The 16,286-nt window shown below is 35.7% G+C and overlaps 1 protein-coding gene across 2 annotated transcripts in view; it reads right to left on the reverse strand.

Moving 5' to 3' along the window:
- Rpgrip1l (RPGRIP1 like) overlaps positions 1-16,286 on the reverse strand; it is a 100,709-nt gene that overhangs the window by 70,444 nt on the left and 13,979 nt on the right. For both annotated transcript variants that reach the window (XM_055620925.1, XM_055620924.1), the window contains exons 6-9: positions 15,849-15,992; positions 6,254-6,359; positions 4,145-4,291; positions 2,745-2,818 (exon numbers count right to left, since the gene is read on the reverse strand). In XM_055620925.1, the coding sequence (XP_055476900.1) occupies positions 2,745-2,818; positions 4,145-4,291; positions 6,254-6,359; positions 15,849-15,992 (471 nt within the window). The remainder of the gene's footprint in view (positions 1-2,744; positions 2,819-4,144; positions 4,292-6,253; positions 6,360-15,848; positions 15,993-16,286) is intronic.

Here is a 16,286-nt window from a genome sequence, read left to right on the forward strand (position 1 = left end):
GTGTGTGTGTGTGTGTGTGTGTGTGTGTGTGTGTGTGTGTGTGTGTGTGTATGTATGCACTCAGTAGGAGAGGCTTAGAAGTATGGTGTAATGATTCAAATAACCTCTCCAGGTTATGTGTACACACTATTTTTGAAGGCCTACTGCATTCACTAGTTCCCTGGCACCCAAACTATACTAATTTCAGAAATGGAACACAGCCTTACCATATTATTGCATGAAGTTTCTCTTTAGCAAGCAGTAAGATTTAATTGCAAAAAAAATCATTCTGAATCTTAAAACTGAACATTTCTTAAAGTTATTATTTCTTGGCATTGTATCAAAAATGTTTAGCATATTAACAAAGTCTCATACCACATACTAACATGAGGGTTTTATCTTACCACATGATTCTCTAGTATGTCACATGTCAAGTAATAAACAAGATTCAAAATTTCATTTAAAAAAGGAAGATGAGAATGCAATCTGCAAATCATCTTTTTCTCCTGAAAAGCAGCCAACTTTGAATAACAAACACATGCTCTTCTTTTTAAAGCATGCTATCATTATGACTAAGCAAACAAGTAGCATGCATAGTTTCTGATTAACATTAATTTCAGCAACGATGAATAAAGAGTGTAATGAAAGAAAAGCACTGCAAGAATCTAGGGACAATGGTGATGTTTGTAGTTTCTCTATGCTTCCGGAAGTGTATTTAAGAATTCCATCAGAGGATTCTGACATTCTAGTTATGATTGCATATACACATTGGACTTTAGGCTTGGTACCACTGTATTTTTGACATTGTTTTGATGCTCATTATAGCCATTTACTTCAAATACCTCACATAAAATTTATGTGTAAACAGCACAATGAAGTCTGTTTTCAGTGTGATGCTGAAAAAATGGAGTGCAAGCCCAAAACATTAAAAAAAAAAAAAAATCAAAACCTCCAAAGCCAGATTTAGATTCACACTCTTAAATCATCTTCTAATATTAAAAGATAAAGTTTTATGGTGATTAAGTAAATATGAGAAAAATATGCCTTGTCAAAATTCGATTTATGTATTATTCCCAGATAAGTCTGATGTTTTTTATTCCAGGAAAGTGTGTTCAGTAAATTCTCAAGTTGGAGAGAAGCAGAAATATAGAAATAATGGCCAAATGGCACTGAGCATTTTGTATTTAAACCACATTAAATTATTTCGAGTTACAAGATGTTCAAGATAAGTATAAATCAATCAAAATCTCTGCATGTATGGCAGTCCATTATTTCATGGATGCTTCCTTTTCACACAGATAATTTTCCAATGCAATTAAAATCAGCAAGAGCGATGTACTGGGTTGGGGGGGATCCTGTTTTATGAGTTGAAAGAATAGGCTTCAATTCCACACTGCTCCGCCAGCCACGCAGTGTGACTCTGCACAGGGGCGTTCGTCTGGTGTCGGTCTCGTTACCTCCTTTACAAAACACAGGGACATTGTCATCTTTCACCTAGGAGGGCACTGCATAATGTGTATGACACCTCAAATTTTAAACATATGATTATAAAACACATAGTTACATCAATGTAAATATACACACAGTCCCTTAGAGATGGGAACATAAGCTAGGAGGTGTAATAGATTCTCTAGGTCAAGTTAATTAAGGTTAATTGGAAAGTGACTGCTACAAAATGGTCTAGAAGGAAGCCTTATATAATTCCACATAGAGACGTTAGCTACCTACGGTAGCTAGGCTACCCTTGCCAGAGGGCCCTGATTATTTAATTGGTATTCTACTGTTGCTAACACTTAACAAATAGAAAAAAAGGTACAAAGCATTGGAATGATGCTTACCAATGACTTAGGTCACGTTTCCAACTAACCTAAAATCCACACAAATGTAAAAACTAAAAATTTTAAATGTATATAAATTTATAAAACATTAAGCTAAAAGGTTAAAGAGATATTTATATCACAGATACTATTTCTGAAGGTTCAGTATATTACCAATATGAAGCAATGGCTGAGTAACAGATAAACATATATTTAAACATGCTAAATCTGATTCTACATTATCCCACACTTATCATCATACAGACTGGAAAGATGTTAACAATTACACAGATACACATCAATAGACAGCTCAGAATCACTAAGCCAGACTTAGCAATGGAGTAGAATTTTGTTTCAAATATTGCCAGAAGGAGTTATTTTCTAAAATACAGTAATTATGAAACATATTAAGAGCTGAAAGTAAAGTAGTTCTTCAAAATTCATCTTGAGCTGAGGTGCCTGACTTTTGCTGGGAATTCTGGAAGCCCAGAAGAGAGACTGAAGCAAGCTCAGAGAACTTCTTCAGATTATAGCACTCTTCACGAGTACGTAATATCTGTCAAAGGTACTCCACCCTTGTTTTTCTTTCCTTGTCTGTAACCTGAGAATATAGAATCCGACATCCCCAGGATTCTGAGGAATTTATAGGAAGGGATGCAGACCAGCCTGCATGGCATCTACGGCCGGGAGCTTGTATTCAACAAGTGACAGTGCTTGTTACTCACAGTAAAACAACCTGGTTCTCCAAGTGATGACAGACTACAGCTCAGGTTAAAACTGGCACAAAGGCCTTTACAGAGCTTTTTTTTTTTTTTTTTTTGCAAAGTTAAGTATACGCCCTGTCATGATCTGTTGCTAGTTTTTAAATCAATATTAGGTATTATGACAATAAATGCTTTGATTTAAAAGAGCTCAAACAAGAATGAAAAACACAGAATTTTGATTTACCTGTTATAAAGTTTATCATAGTTTTCCTTTAAAAGTTCTCGTTCTTTTTCTAAATCATTAATTCTATCCTGCAGCTAAAATGAAAACAAAGTTACAAAGATTTTCCATGGTTCAGGGTTAGCACTCTGGACTCTGAAAATAAAGTTATACATAAGTTATTATCATATCAAACTACCAGTAAGAAAGCCAGGAGAGGACAGCCTCTCGTTCTAGCCCCAATTCCCACACTGAGGCTGCTGACTAGACCACATACAGTGCCTGCATTCAGTCCAGGGTTGATTTCTTCCATGTCACTAAATAAACATGAAATTAATATTCCTGTTTTAATTTAGTAGAAACGTATGCACTACTTTATGACAGCATTAGCCAGAACTCAATACAGAATGTGTTAAGAGCTTTCTCTTAAGACCCTGTAAATATATTTTTTACTTTCGACCCTGATGAATTCCATCATTATATTCATTTTGTAGTAATTTCCAATTGGCCCATAAAAAGTAAGTATTAACTGTTCTTTGAGTTCAGAGTTCAAACAAGTTTGTTAATCACTATTTAATTAAAGACACAATTTTTCTTGTTACCTGAAATTATAAATAATAGCACATCTTAAGAATAACTAAAATAGTATTCCATATTTTATCCTAGTGAATAAATTTTTCAGAAATATAATTATTAGATAACACAGTAATTTTATTAGATAATTATGATTAAAATATGGATTGTTCTACTGTAGCATTTAAGGTTTTATTAATAAATATGTTCTGTAGTCATTTCTCTTTCTTTCTTTCTTTTTTGCTATGGAACAGAGTACTTAAAATTCATCTCCATTTTCAACATTTTCTTTTGGTGTTAATGAGAGACAGTAAAGGATTCTCCTGAGTGGAGAACAGTATGTAAACACCTATTCCATTTGTTCTTCTTAGGAATAAGTTTAACAGATTTCAGAAAAAATATTGTGCTACTTGGGAGATATGACTGGCAACAGTAATAGAAGGGTAAGTTTTCAAACAACCTCCTGGAAAGAAGATAATTTTACAAAATTGTTGTCATAGTAACATCCCTCAGAAATGCCATTCCTATAATTTTATTCTTGTGTCTCAATGATTAAGAAGCATCGTGTTTAGGAATGCTCCGTTCTTCAGGTCATGTTACTCTTCCTTTCACTCAAGGCTCTTTAATCCTAGATAAACAGTGGCTCTCAGCCCATTTGTGGGTATTTTTAAGCATCAGTTTGCCATTCATGTTCTGTACTAGCTACTCTATTCTGCTGCATTCAAAATACCAAATACATAGTTCAGGATTTTGACATAAATTCAATTTTTGAATTGTTTCTCTCTTAACTTTTCAAAACAGTTCCAGAGAAATTATTATGCAAGAAATGACTGCACTCTCCTGGAGCTCACCTCCTCTACTCTTCTCTCTGAAAATCTTGCGGAATGCAACTGCTTCTCAAGGCTGCAGCACTTCAAACGTTGTTCTTTCAGCTGCATGTTCAGCTCATCTCCATTTGCCATCAAGGCATCATGGCTGATCCTGAGTGTTCTTTGTTTCTATAAAAAGAGAAACAAAAAAGAGATAACAAAAAGAGAAAAATTTAAGCATATTTTTAAAAATATTTTTTAAATATTGTGCTACTTTAAGCATATTTTAAAAAATATGCTTAAATTTTTACTCCAAAAAAATTAATTACAATTCTATCCATGTTTTACCCTGGACATTTACACTGCACAACTTATTCAAGTCATAAGCAATGTATGGGTGATACAAAGAAAGTCACTTAAGTATCACACCACACAGACTGTCTCCCCTTTTATTTGCCCCTAGGTTTTGACTTGTTGATAGTAACCAGTAAGTAAACTGGTTTTTGTAGTTAATATTCTCCCCCTTTTTACTATGGTTATAGTAGTTGGACATGTTACTTAAAAATTCTTCAGCATAGGTCAAAAAATGCTGATCACTGACATGGAAACAGAAAGGATTTGCCATCAAAGCATAAGTAAACAACTTTGAAAAGTTAACTTTTAATTTTAATACAAATAAGTTTTTAAATTCTGCAAAAATATTTGTAAGCCCTTAATTTTTAAACAAGTTTATATGTGAACATGCTTTATATTCAATTTTACATACTTAAATGCCATATGCTTTTAAAAATAAAATAAAGTAAGTTAGTAATTATAATCAGGTCTTTTGTAGACACCATTGATCATAACATGAAATACCTCACCTGCATAAGTCCTAGTGAAAGCTTTCTTAGCTCATATAAAATAAATATGACCTTTAAGCCAGATTAGAAAACTTCAGATTAGTTTTCATCACTGCTGTATTATTACATATGCCACCTTTAGTAACATCATTGAGGCTCTTGGCTTCAAGCTCTCTAGCCTTTTCTATACTACTCCCCAAAAGATGTAGCCTGCACGGTAGCAGACACTTGTTATTTTATTATCTGAAAAAAACACATTAGGGTCACTGTTACATGGGAATCAAGACAGTCAGAGAAGTCGGAGAACGTAAAACCATGTTTCAATTCCTCTCTTAATTCTTCGTTTTTGAAATTGCTTTCGCCCAGAGGCACTTTGAGTCAAAAGGGACCTATATACGCATGGGTAGAGGTAACACTCCCACTCACAAAACAGATCCTTCTCCTACAAGTTTGTGTTTCTATATGGAAGGTGGTTATATTTGGCATTAAAAGAGGTTCCTATACGTTGGAAGACATCACTCAGGGTATGGCTGACAGGTACTTAACTATTTACTCACTAGTGAAGCAGGCATCATATGACCCTATGCTTTATATCAATGTACAGCTTTCCCTGTCTCTGTATTTCAAAGAAAGCATGACTTAATATATAATCTGACTATCTGGAATGTTTTGGAGTTCATTAATTTTAGGACTTTTAATTTTTAATTATGAAGTACCAATAAACAGTAGCCCTGTGATGGCACATTCCTGGGTATCCACAGTCACTTGAAAGCCATCCTGAGGGTAAGGAAATCTGAATACTGTCAGACTGAACTGTAAAGGCTTAAGATAAATAACTGACAGCTGATATTATAGGTACTCAACTATTTTCTGTTAATGGTGGTGAGCAAAGAAACACAAAACAAAACAAAACAAAATCCCCATCACAGAAAGCTTTAACAGATGTAATTGTTGTCCTGTTTGTCATTCTTGTCTCTACTGCTCACCTATGAAAGTGAAGATGCACACAAGTACAGAGACATCTTCAGGGTTTCAGGACCATTATGAGCCCAAAAACAAAGTGATGAGAATGAATGTTCATGGCATGAGAGGATTTATGAGAGATGTACTTATTAAAATGACTTAGATGGTTATAAAAAGCCTATGAGTTACTTAGTAACTGTTATGAATGACATACAAAGGGAAATCATATACATTTAATAAAGCAAACATTAAAATAAATTTTAGTATTATGCCCATTATTAAAAGTACAACTTGAATAATATTTTAAATCCTTTTCATCTGCAAACAAAATAAATAACCACAGTACCTCTTGAAGCTGAATAAATTTTCCTTCTATGACTGAAAGAGCATTGCTTTTCTCCACTAGTTGTTTATGAAGCTTAATCATTTCTACATTGTCTCGAATATTTGACCTTCAAAGTTGTGTTTAAAAAGAAAAGAAAAAAAAAGTTAAAAATACAAGTTATAGGAAAACGAAAGACACATATACACACTCTCTCTCCCATGGTTGATTTACTTATATATAATCAAGTCATCTAAAATTTTGTATTATTGTAATTTGTGGCAGATTATTTAAAAACTAGCCAATATCAGTTCTGGAAGGTGTATAAATAGACCCTCTGAGTTTGAAGGGTGCTTCCAAACTCAATGGCAATGTTAGCTTCATCACACTGATAGTACAGACTGATAGCCATTTTAGGATGTTCTGAAAGACTGCATAAAACCAGTTTTCAACCGTCAGCATCTACCAGCAAACTTTACCCTGTCTGCTACTATTCCCTTAGTATAAAAGAGCTCTGTCATTCACTCCCTACCACTCCCTCGGCACATACAGTATCACAGATCATCGTTTCCTGGAGCTTCCTCTTGGAGTTTCAACTTTTCAAAACATTTCCCCAATGAGTGACTTAGCATTTTATACTAATAATGACCAAAGATGGCATTTGAATATGTTGCAGCTGTGCCGTTAGCTGTAAGAGATTATTTGATGTCCACAGGGTATACAGAAACCTTATATGCTGCAATACTATTTTGTATTTTTCCTACTGAGATTAAAGCAAATGTAGAATTTAACAGGAAGATCTTGTTAAAGGTTAATCATAGATCTAAATGAATACCTGTTCTCAAAAGGCATTTATTTTCCTGACAGAAAAAAGGTTCCTTAATTTAATGCCTTATTTAAACTTTTTAAAATTGTGAAGCCTTGATTTTAAGACTTCACTTTAAAAAATATAAAGGTAAAAATTTTAAATTCAGAAAATTATTTCAGCATTTAAACTAAGTAATTTTACTTCTAAGGCTTACCTAGTATTCACATATTGGAAACATTGTCACAAGGCCCAATGGAACCAGCAAATGCACTACAAAGCTCACACATCTGTAAACCAGCTGAGGACTTGAAATACTCAATTTTCCTCTTTGATATTTGAAAGTTCATTGTATTTTGGCATTGCACAGTTAGTTGTCCTCACACAGAAGATAAACAAGTCCAAGAACCTGGATCTTTCCCAGGTCACAGTCTTAACACAATGTTAAAATAATTATGTGTCTAAAACAAGTTATCTAGCAGTTCTGAACACAGATTCAACAGTGTGCTTGCTGTAATTTTTTTGTTACTTTTTTTTACTAAAATACAATGTGAAGAAAAATATATTTTAGATAAAGCATAGAGAAAAGATTAAAATTTGTTTTCATTCAAAATATGAAAAAACATTTGAATAAAAATACAATACAATAAATACAATAAAAATAAAAAAATACAATAAAAATAAAAAAACAATAAAAATACAACTTATTTTCCCCAGAATTAGTTGGCTTAAGCACTCAGTGATGTGTAGCATTTATTGATAATGAAGGACAGAATGTAACTCAAAAATACAAAATCTCTGTTATATTTTCTGTTGTCTCAGTTTTTTAAAAAGTAATTTAAAAAATCTTGTATGTATGGGTGTTTTGACTGTATGTATATCTATGCACCAAGTGTGTGCCTGGTGTCCCCAGAGGGCAGAGGGCACCAGATACCCTGGGCCTGGAATTACAGATGGTTATGAGCTGTAGTATTGGTTCTGGGACTGGAACCCAGGAAGGATCTCTGGGAGAGCTGCCAGTACTCTTCACTGCTGAGCCATCTCTCCAGAGCCTTTCTTTCTCAGTTTTTTTTTTTTTTTTTTTTTTGTTCTTTTCACTGGGGGAAGGAGGGAGCGAAGGATCAAATCTAAGCAGTGATTCTGACATTTTGTTTTAAAACAAATTTTCCAAGAAAGATCAAATATATTTTAAAATCAACTGTAGTTTATTATCAACAAGCAGTTAAATCTCAACAATCAGTTCAAAATTATAGCATCACAAAATCTGGTGCTGAATTTTCTTTGTATAGCAAAGGAGAGCAACAGGTTTAAACACTATGATATTCTGACTGGTGGACTTCTGCTGACCATTTCCCTGAATGCCTCGGGGTGTGGCCTTTCCAAAATTTTGGTAAGAAAAGACACAAGCATTCTATACTGATGATGCCCAACACTGGACATGAACACAGCTGTGTTTGAGAACAGCGATGGTGATGTTACTCTGTCAGTTTACCATAGAGCAGGTGCACTGGATAATGCAAAACCTCCAATTTCACGTAGGGGCTTTGCAGTAATAGGTACTCTTACTATAATGACTACATAACTTCTGGGGATGATAAGCTGAAGATGTAATTTGTCACATACAAGTGCTGGTCAGAGATGCAAAGTGCACAACATTAAAATCAGCAACATGACACCTGTGGTGTGGTGATCACGGTGTACAACCAAATTACCTCAGACCCGATAAGCAATTCAACATTTTCAAGAAGGGTGAAATTTGGGAAAACAATAAGGGTGGGGGTGACAATATGGAAAAGAAATGTAACAAAAGGCTTATAAGGATGTCTTCAGTGAGAGGGCAGCATCGTAAGCTAAGATGCATCACTAATCAGGCAGTCAAAGACCTACATGCCTATGGAACAAAACCTCAGGTTGGCTTCTTTTATGCAAGAGATGTAGGAGAGGTAATGTACGAGCAATGAGCAATGTGTTCGGAGACCTCTGCATAATAACATTGTCCATCGTTTTACATACACAGGAACTCAGGATGGCCATATTCTAGCACAAAGAACTATGCACAGTGTAACACTCAGATGGACCCTGACAGTTGTGCAACAATTTCTGTGAGCTGCATTACGTATTATAAAATAACCTGCAGGCAGATATCAAACATTCTAATTAAATGCTTTGTAAAAGTATATTTCTCAAAATTTCAACAAGGCTTTTGAAAAACCATAAAAGTTAAGTTGGAGAATGCAGTGACTTTATTTTTCTTTTTTGCTTTCTCTTTTTATAGACATGATTTAGAATTATGATCGCATCTTCTGAAACTATGAGAAAAGGTGTTGGCTCCTCTCTAGATTAAAAACAAGCTGAAATAAATTAGACGTTATGTTGAAAAAAGCAACCGAGCTCAACAACTTGTGTGCCAACTTTCTCTTGTATAATTTGAAACAGTCAAGCAATAAACTCTGAAAAAAAAATTTCGAATGGAAGCCTTGAAAACACTTGACTCCAGCTTTGCTACTGGGTGCCGTAATAAATCCAGAAACGTAAAACCTCAGATACAGTGGAGAAAGAAAACTTTCAGTGGGGCCACATAATGTATAGTCTAATATGAAAGCTTAAGAAGCAGAAATCTTTGCTCCAGTTAGAGTTTCATATATTCCATTCCCTAGACACTCCCCTCCTCTCCCCCACCAGCATTTCATTCCTTACTACAGTAAGGATCATGAGCAGCATACTACAGAAGGTGGGGAGGGGCTCTGTTACACAGAAGCTATGCTGTGAGATTCTGGGAAGCAGTGAGGTCAAATGTTTATGAGACAGAATGGAAAGGATCACTGTGAGTAATAGTTTTAGCCTTGGCTGAGTCCAAAGGATAAGGCTAAAAACAATCGTAAGAGTTAAAATTATTTTAATATTCTTTTTAAATAGTGGTAGAAACTTGATTATCATATTGTTGAAAGAGATATGGGTCACCGATAGCTGAAAAAAATTATTAGCAATGATGTCTTGAACAGGACTCCAGAAGCATCAAGTAAACTGCCAGAGTGACTTGCCCTAAAATTATCAAGAATAGATGTAAAGGGTGATGGTTTCACTCAGAATCGCTCCTTGTGAGCATGGGTGCAGATGGCTCCCTGATCTAAGACTGCATAAAGGAGCATGTGTCTACGTAAGTTTAATTTGCTAACACAGCAGAATTCTCCCAGTGCTGTTACAAAGTGCAAGTCACAACTTCAGAACTTTCTTACTATCACTATTCACAGGAATGGAGGGAACAGATCTGACAGAATTTCTGTATGTAGAGACTCACACTAATATGAAGAAAAGAGGCATTCCCCACAACTGGCTTGGAGCAAGAGTAACCTAAATCTTGGCTTACCTTCTAGAGATGGCCATGTTCAGGATGAAGTTTAATGGACTTCAATCGAAAGTTTATTGAACAGCCATGGGAACCTGGGACTTTTTAGTATTTCCAAAAGCCCAGTGGGAAATGTACGTTTACTGCTATTAACCTTGCAAAAGTGAACTTAAGCTTTTTTTTTTAAATTCAGTTTTATACAATTACTCCAATGCAGTGCAAGAACAGGTTATTTCACAAATACCAGGAAAAATGAATGCAACAGTAGCATTTCTGATTACTATAAAATGAAAAAAAAAAGGTTAAAAATTATTGGGTTGGCAAATCTTTCAGATATACAAGGTCTTGGGAGCAAATAACTTGTTTACACTTGCCCATTTCTTTATTAATTTATAAAAGAAATAAAGAATTTAGACAAAGTGCTTATGCTATTGAGTCACCATTCAAATCTAGTTTTAAGAGCTAAATTTTTCTCACTCTTTTAAGTTACTTTCTCCATTTAAATTAGTGTTTCCTAAGTTTTCATTTTCCATTCACTGTCATATGTAATTCACTAGTTGTAAGTGCAACAATTTCCATGAGCACTGGAAAAAATGTGTTAAGTTGCTATCCAGAAAAATCTTAGATGATATTAATAATGAAAAAATACAGGGACAAAAGAATGTGGTATCTGGGTACAGTGTTTGTCATTGGACAAATTCTAAGTTATTCAAAACAATGGAGGAACCTAGAGGTATTTTAAAACTGAGAGATCGTTCCCTGAATAATAATGTTTGCATGGATATCACAGGCCCCTGTCATCTTTCCATCAGAGAACCAGATGTGCCCTCTAAATTAGGGGACTGGGCAATCAGGCAAATCCAAATTGAGGGGTATTCTGCAAACAGCTGTCACTGGACTGGAAAAGAGCAGGGACCACTCTAGAATAAAGGAAACTTAAAAGACATGGCAAAGAACATATGATCCTCATTGCACCATAGATGAAAACAAAAGAAAACAAAACAAAAGTAAACTATTAAAAAACAAAAGCTAAAAAGGACATTGGAACGATCAGAAAAATTTGCATACAGATTTGTACTGATTATTAAATGATGCCACTGTTTTGTTTACTAAAGGTTCTGAATAACTGTTATGTAGGAGGATGCTCCCGAGCTTTAAAATCTCCCAAGTGGATAGTAAGTGAAGTGATAGGAAAGGGAGGAACTGAGAGAAGGGAGGAGAGGAGGAAGAGGAGATAGAAGGAGGGACAGAGGCTGGTAAAGAAGGAAATAGGACAAGAATTGGGGAGGAAGGAGAGGGGAGGAAAAGACAGAAGAGAGAAAAAGGAGGGAATGGAAGGTGAGGGTTTGTATAGGAGCAAACCCCAGAAGCAGGGTCCTTTACCATCCTCAGACAAACTAAAGGCAGAAGACTCAGGAATGCTCACCCAACTACTCTGTGTTTCAGTCGGTTTACTGCTTCTCCAAGTGAAATGCTGGGCAGAATTTAGAGCGCCAGGAAGTAATCCTGTCTGTGCAAAAGGGAAGAGAGAGGCCCAGAGGCCAAGCTGTTTCTTATAATGCACGGCTGCAAAGAACCTCTTAGTTTTAATATTTGACAGTCTGCTGTCTGCCAAAGGGAATAGGGCAAGTCAGAGTCTGAAACATATATGGTTACAGTTCCTCCCTTAGGATATAATGGCACTTACATGATTTTTAATTAAGAAGATAAATAGTACCCTAATATTTATTTTTAAAGAAACTACAAACTAGTTACACATTTGCTAAGGGTATAAATATTTTTGGAGTTGAAAAAATAAATAAAAGGTAAAACCGTTCTGATTTTAATGTTCACGTACATGTGTTCGCTGGTTACTGCTTTGCATTTAATTTAAGACAGCCTTTTTAATAAGCAGAAAATGTGCATTTTTATATTGTTTAAATTTTAATATGGATTTTTGTTCAAAACAACAGACATTCAGGCTACTTGTAAATGATACAAGATTTTTTGCTAATGAGGCATTATGTAGAACATATGCAAAAATCACAACTCAGTCTTCCAAAATAGACCACAACAACAGGAAAAAACATGACTTTAATAAAAAAGAGCAGCACTGGGATTTTACTTCAAAGCAATTAAGGGCTTTGGATAACCAAAAGTTTATGTCAGACTGATGCCAAACCAAACTGGTCTATTAAACACATACTACGGAGAGTTTCTGTACTGCTCTATGAAAGGCTCTCTGCCATAAATATCAAGTGCCGCCACTCTGCAGATTACAGCTATGTTAGGATCATGCTTGAGAACAAGGGCTCTAACATCCAGATCAGACTTCTAGAGTTTCAGATCTGAAATAATGTACCAGTGGAAGAGAAGTTCAAATATGTTTCCATTTTGTGATTTCTCTCTATAGTAAATTACACCAAGTTTTACATTTTCCCCCAAGTTCTTCAATAATTTTCCATTAGCCTCAAAAAATTGCTGTTACACATAAAAATTTGAGCTGCAAAAAAACATAATTTTCAAAAAGCCTTGGAAATCCTTATGTAATGCTTTAGTTTAAAAAACGGTATTCAAGAAACAATACACCATTCAAAAGAGGTGTCTTTCCTTCTAAGCAAGTAACAGGGATTTTCAGTTTTATAAAATCACTGAGGTAAGGTATGAACTGGCTTGTTTCTTTGGCTTCTGCAGCAATTTTACTTTGCACATAATTTTGTGCCTGCTTTTAATAGCTGATGTGATACAAGAGACTGCCTCTTCTTACATGAATAATCTAGCTCCCACAGAGGACCACCGTTTAGTTTTCAAGGTAAATGCTCTGTCTTGTTGGTAACATTTACAGTATGAAAGCATGTAGCCTTGTCTGTCAATCTCTTTCTCCTCTGCTGTATCCCAGGATCTGAGGACCTGAGTATTTCCTTTTCAGTTATTACTCAAAGTCTGGCTCTAGCTGATCAGATCCATCTGGAATAGGAACAATGAACACAGTCCATCTTATTGTCTGGCACCTTGAGGAAAAGAGGGAACGTGGTCTCTGATAACCTTTTGCCTAATGATTAAGTAAAACTGACGGGGACATGAACCAAGCCTGAACCTGCCCCAAGTAAAAGTGTGTGTGTTGGGACTTGTGTGTGTGTGTGTGTGAATGTGTGTAACCAAGAGGCTATGTTTGGCATCTTTCTCAACTGCACTTCACCTTATTTCTGAGACAGGGCTTCTCACTGCGGCTGGAGAATGGGGACTACTAGCCACTAAGTCCTAGGGGTTCTCTTGTCTTCTGCCTTCTCATCTGTAGGATGGAAGACACACACTGTCATGCCTGGCTTTTTACAGAGGCGCTTGGGTTCCAAAGTCTGATCCTCATGCTTGCATGGCAAATACTTTACTGACTGAAACATGTTCCCAGCCCCATAGTACATTTTTCTATTCAGACAGTATCTTAAGTATAGATGTTGGTAGTAATACTAAGAAAGCACATTCAGCTATGAGGCCTGGTCCACTGTCCTTGTTCTTTACTAGGAACCATCCCTGTTTCTTAAGGAGGCTGAGTCTAAAGCAGTTCTTCCTAGGGAATATGGTTAAGGCCTACTTATTCAAATTTAATTTAAGAACACCTACTTATTTAGCTTTAATTATGCTGCTAATTTACATATAATTCTCAAAAATATTTATCGTTCTTCTGCTATGCTAAAGGAATAGTATATAATTGAACTAGATATTAGGATCTCCTTATATAATTTTATACACAGCTTTTTAGTAGCAGGATTTATTAAAAATTACACTAATCTTTTAAATCTAGGGCTTTTCATGTATTTTTTAGTATGCTTAAACAAACAAACAAACAAACAAACAAACAAACAAAAACCATGTTGGGGCTAGAGAGATGGCTCAGTGATTTACCAGCGCTGGCTGCTCCTCAGGGTACTCAGGCTTCAGTCACAGTACATTACAGCAGCTTACAATCACAGGTAACTCCAGTTCCTGCGGAACCAGCACCTTCTGTGAATTCTGTGGGCACTAGGCACACATTTGATGCACAAACATAGATGCAGGGAAAACATCTACACATATAAAAACTTTAAAATTAAAAAATCCTTATCTTCCCCCCGACAAGTATACTACTATACACATTTCCTCAGATTTGTCATGTGTTGCCATGGAGGGTTAGTTTGTTAAAAGAGGACGAGGCTGGTGACATGGCTCAGTGGGAAATGGCATTTGTTGCCAAGCTGCCTGATGACCTGAGCTGAATTCCTAGATTCCACAGGGTAGAAATAGAGAAATGATTCTTGATTATTTTTTTATTTGATGCTTGCACAATACATGTGTGCATGCACACACACACACACACACACACACACACATGAAATAAATAAATGTAATAAAACCCCTCTTCTTAATAAGAAAAGAGAGACTCAATACTCTATCTGAAATGAAAAGCTAGGAAATCTTACTGGTTTTTTAAAAAGGAACCTGACCACAGAGTATCAGATAGTTCAAAAAGGGGAAATGGAAGTCAAGTCACTATTAAAAACATTCCGAGATAGGTAAAAAAACCAAAAGAGATACCAAATGTAATGTGTAGATTTTATTTGGGGTCCATGAAATAAATGAACAGTAGAAAGGTATCTTTAGGCAAGCCTGAATATAAATTGGCTCTTAGATGCTATCAAAGAATGACTATTACTTTTGCTGAGTATAGAGATACATCCTCAAGAATAAGTGACTGCATGGCTGGGGCTAGCTAATTGAAGGAAATAAAAATGTAAGTTTAGATGAAGTAAGACTTGTAAGATGTTAATAATTGTTGAAAGCTGAGTTACATATACATGAGGGTTCAATAAACTACTGTCTTCAGTTTTGGCAAAAGAAAAGCTATAAAGAGAGAAAGGTAATTGAAGAGAGACTGCGGCGAACAAATGGAATCACAACCAAAAACTGACAAAGGGAGATATGAGCAAAAATATTATTTTATCAAAGAACAAAAATGCAATGGTGGCAAGGAAACCATTGCCAAGTTGCACCATAAGCCACAACAATCATCAGATTTGCTTATAAACTGAGTACAAGGAGACGAGACATCTTTGTGGTTACAATTGCTACAACATTGTGGAACCACAAGGCTGAGCAAACCCTTAAGTAAGACTGGACTTCTATAGATGGTACAACAGGGCAGCTCTGGTCACTCATGTTTCTCTGAGCAGCTACCGTCAAATGGTACAAACTCTCAGTCTCGTCAAGTGGGGTATACAAACAAAGACATGGTAAGAATGGCTGCCAGACATAGGACAGTTAGGGAAAACCACCCCTTTCTTACAGGAGTACTTGATACAGCTAGTAGGTCTACAGCATTTCTACCCAAAGAATATTAAACAGAAATAGGGTTTTAAAATAGTTTAGATGAGTTTATCTTCTTTATGTCTCATGATAAATTATTTAAAATGAATTTTGAGGCATATCAAAGTGACATTTCAGTTTTAACATACCTCTGATCTGTAGCTTGCTGTTCTCGAAGCTGAAGAAGAGATACCTCAATTTCATTTTCTTTTCTCCTCAACTGAGTTTTCAGGATCTCTGCCAAGTGCTCCAACTCTTCTATCTGGCCTCTCTGTGACTGAATAACATTTTCTCTGAAATAAAGAATCTTGATAAGAATTTTAAGTTTAGTCGGATGTGGTGTTGCATGCTTTTAATCCTAGCACTAGGGGAGGCAGATGCAGGCGGATCTCTCTAAGTTTGAGGCCAGCCTTGTCTATAAAGTGAGTCCACGACAGCCAAAGCAAGGAAGGGTACAAAGAGAAACCCTGTTGTGAGGGGACACACACACACACACACACACGGAATTTGTAGTTTGAGGAAAAGTTTGTAGTGTTATAAAGTCAGCACAAAAATAGCTCTTTATTTTAATACAGGGCAAGCAGAAG

This window comes from Psammomys obesus, unplaced genomic scaffold (genome assembly GCF_907164565.1).
Source record: "Psammomys obesus unplaced genomic scaffold, mPsaObe1.curated_primary_1811, whole genome shotgun sequence".
Taxonomy (NCBI): Eukaryota; Metazoa; Chordata; class Mammalia; order Rodentia; family Muridae; genus Psammomys; species Psammomys obesus.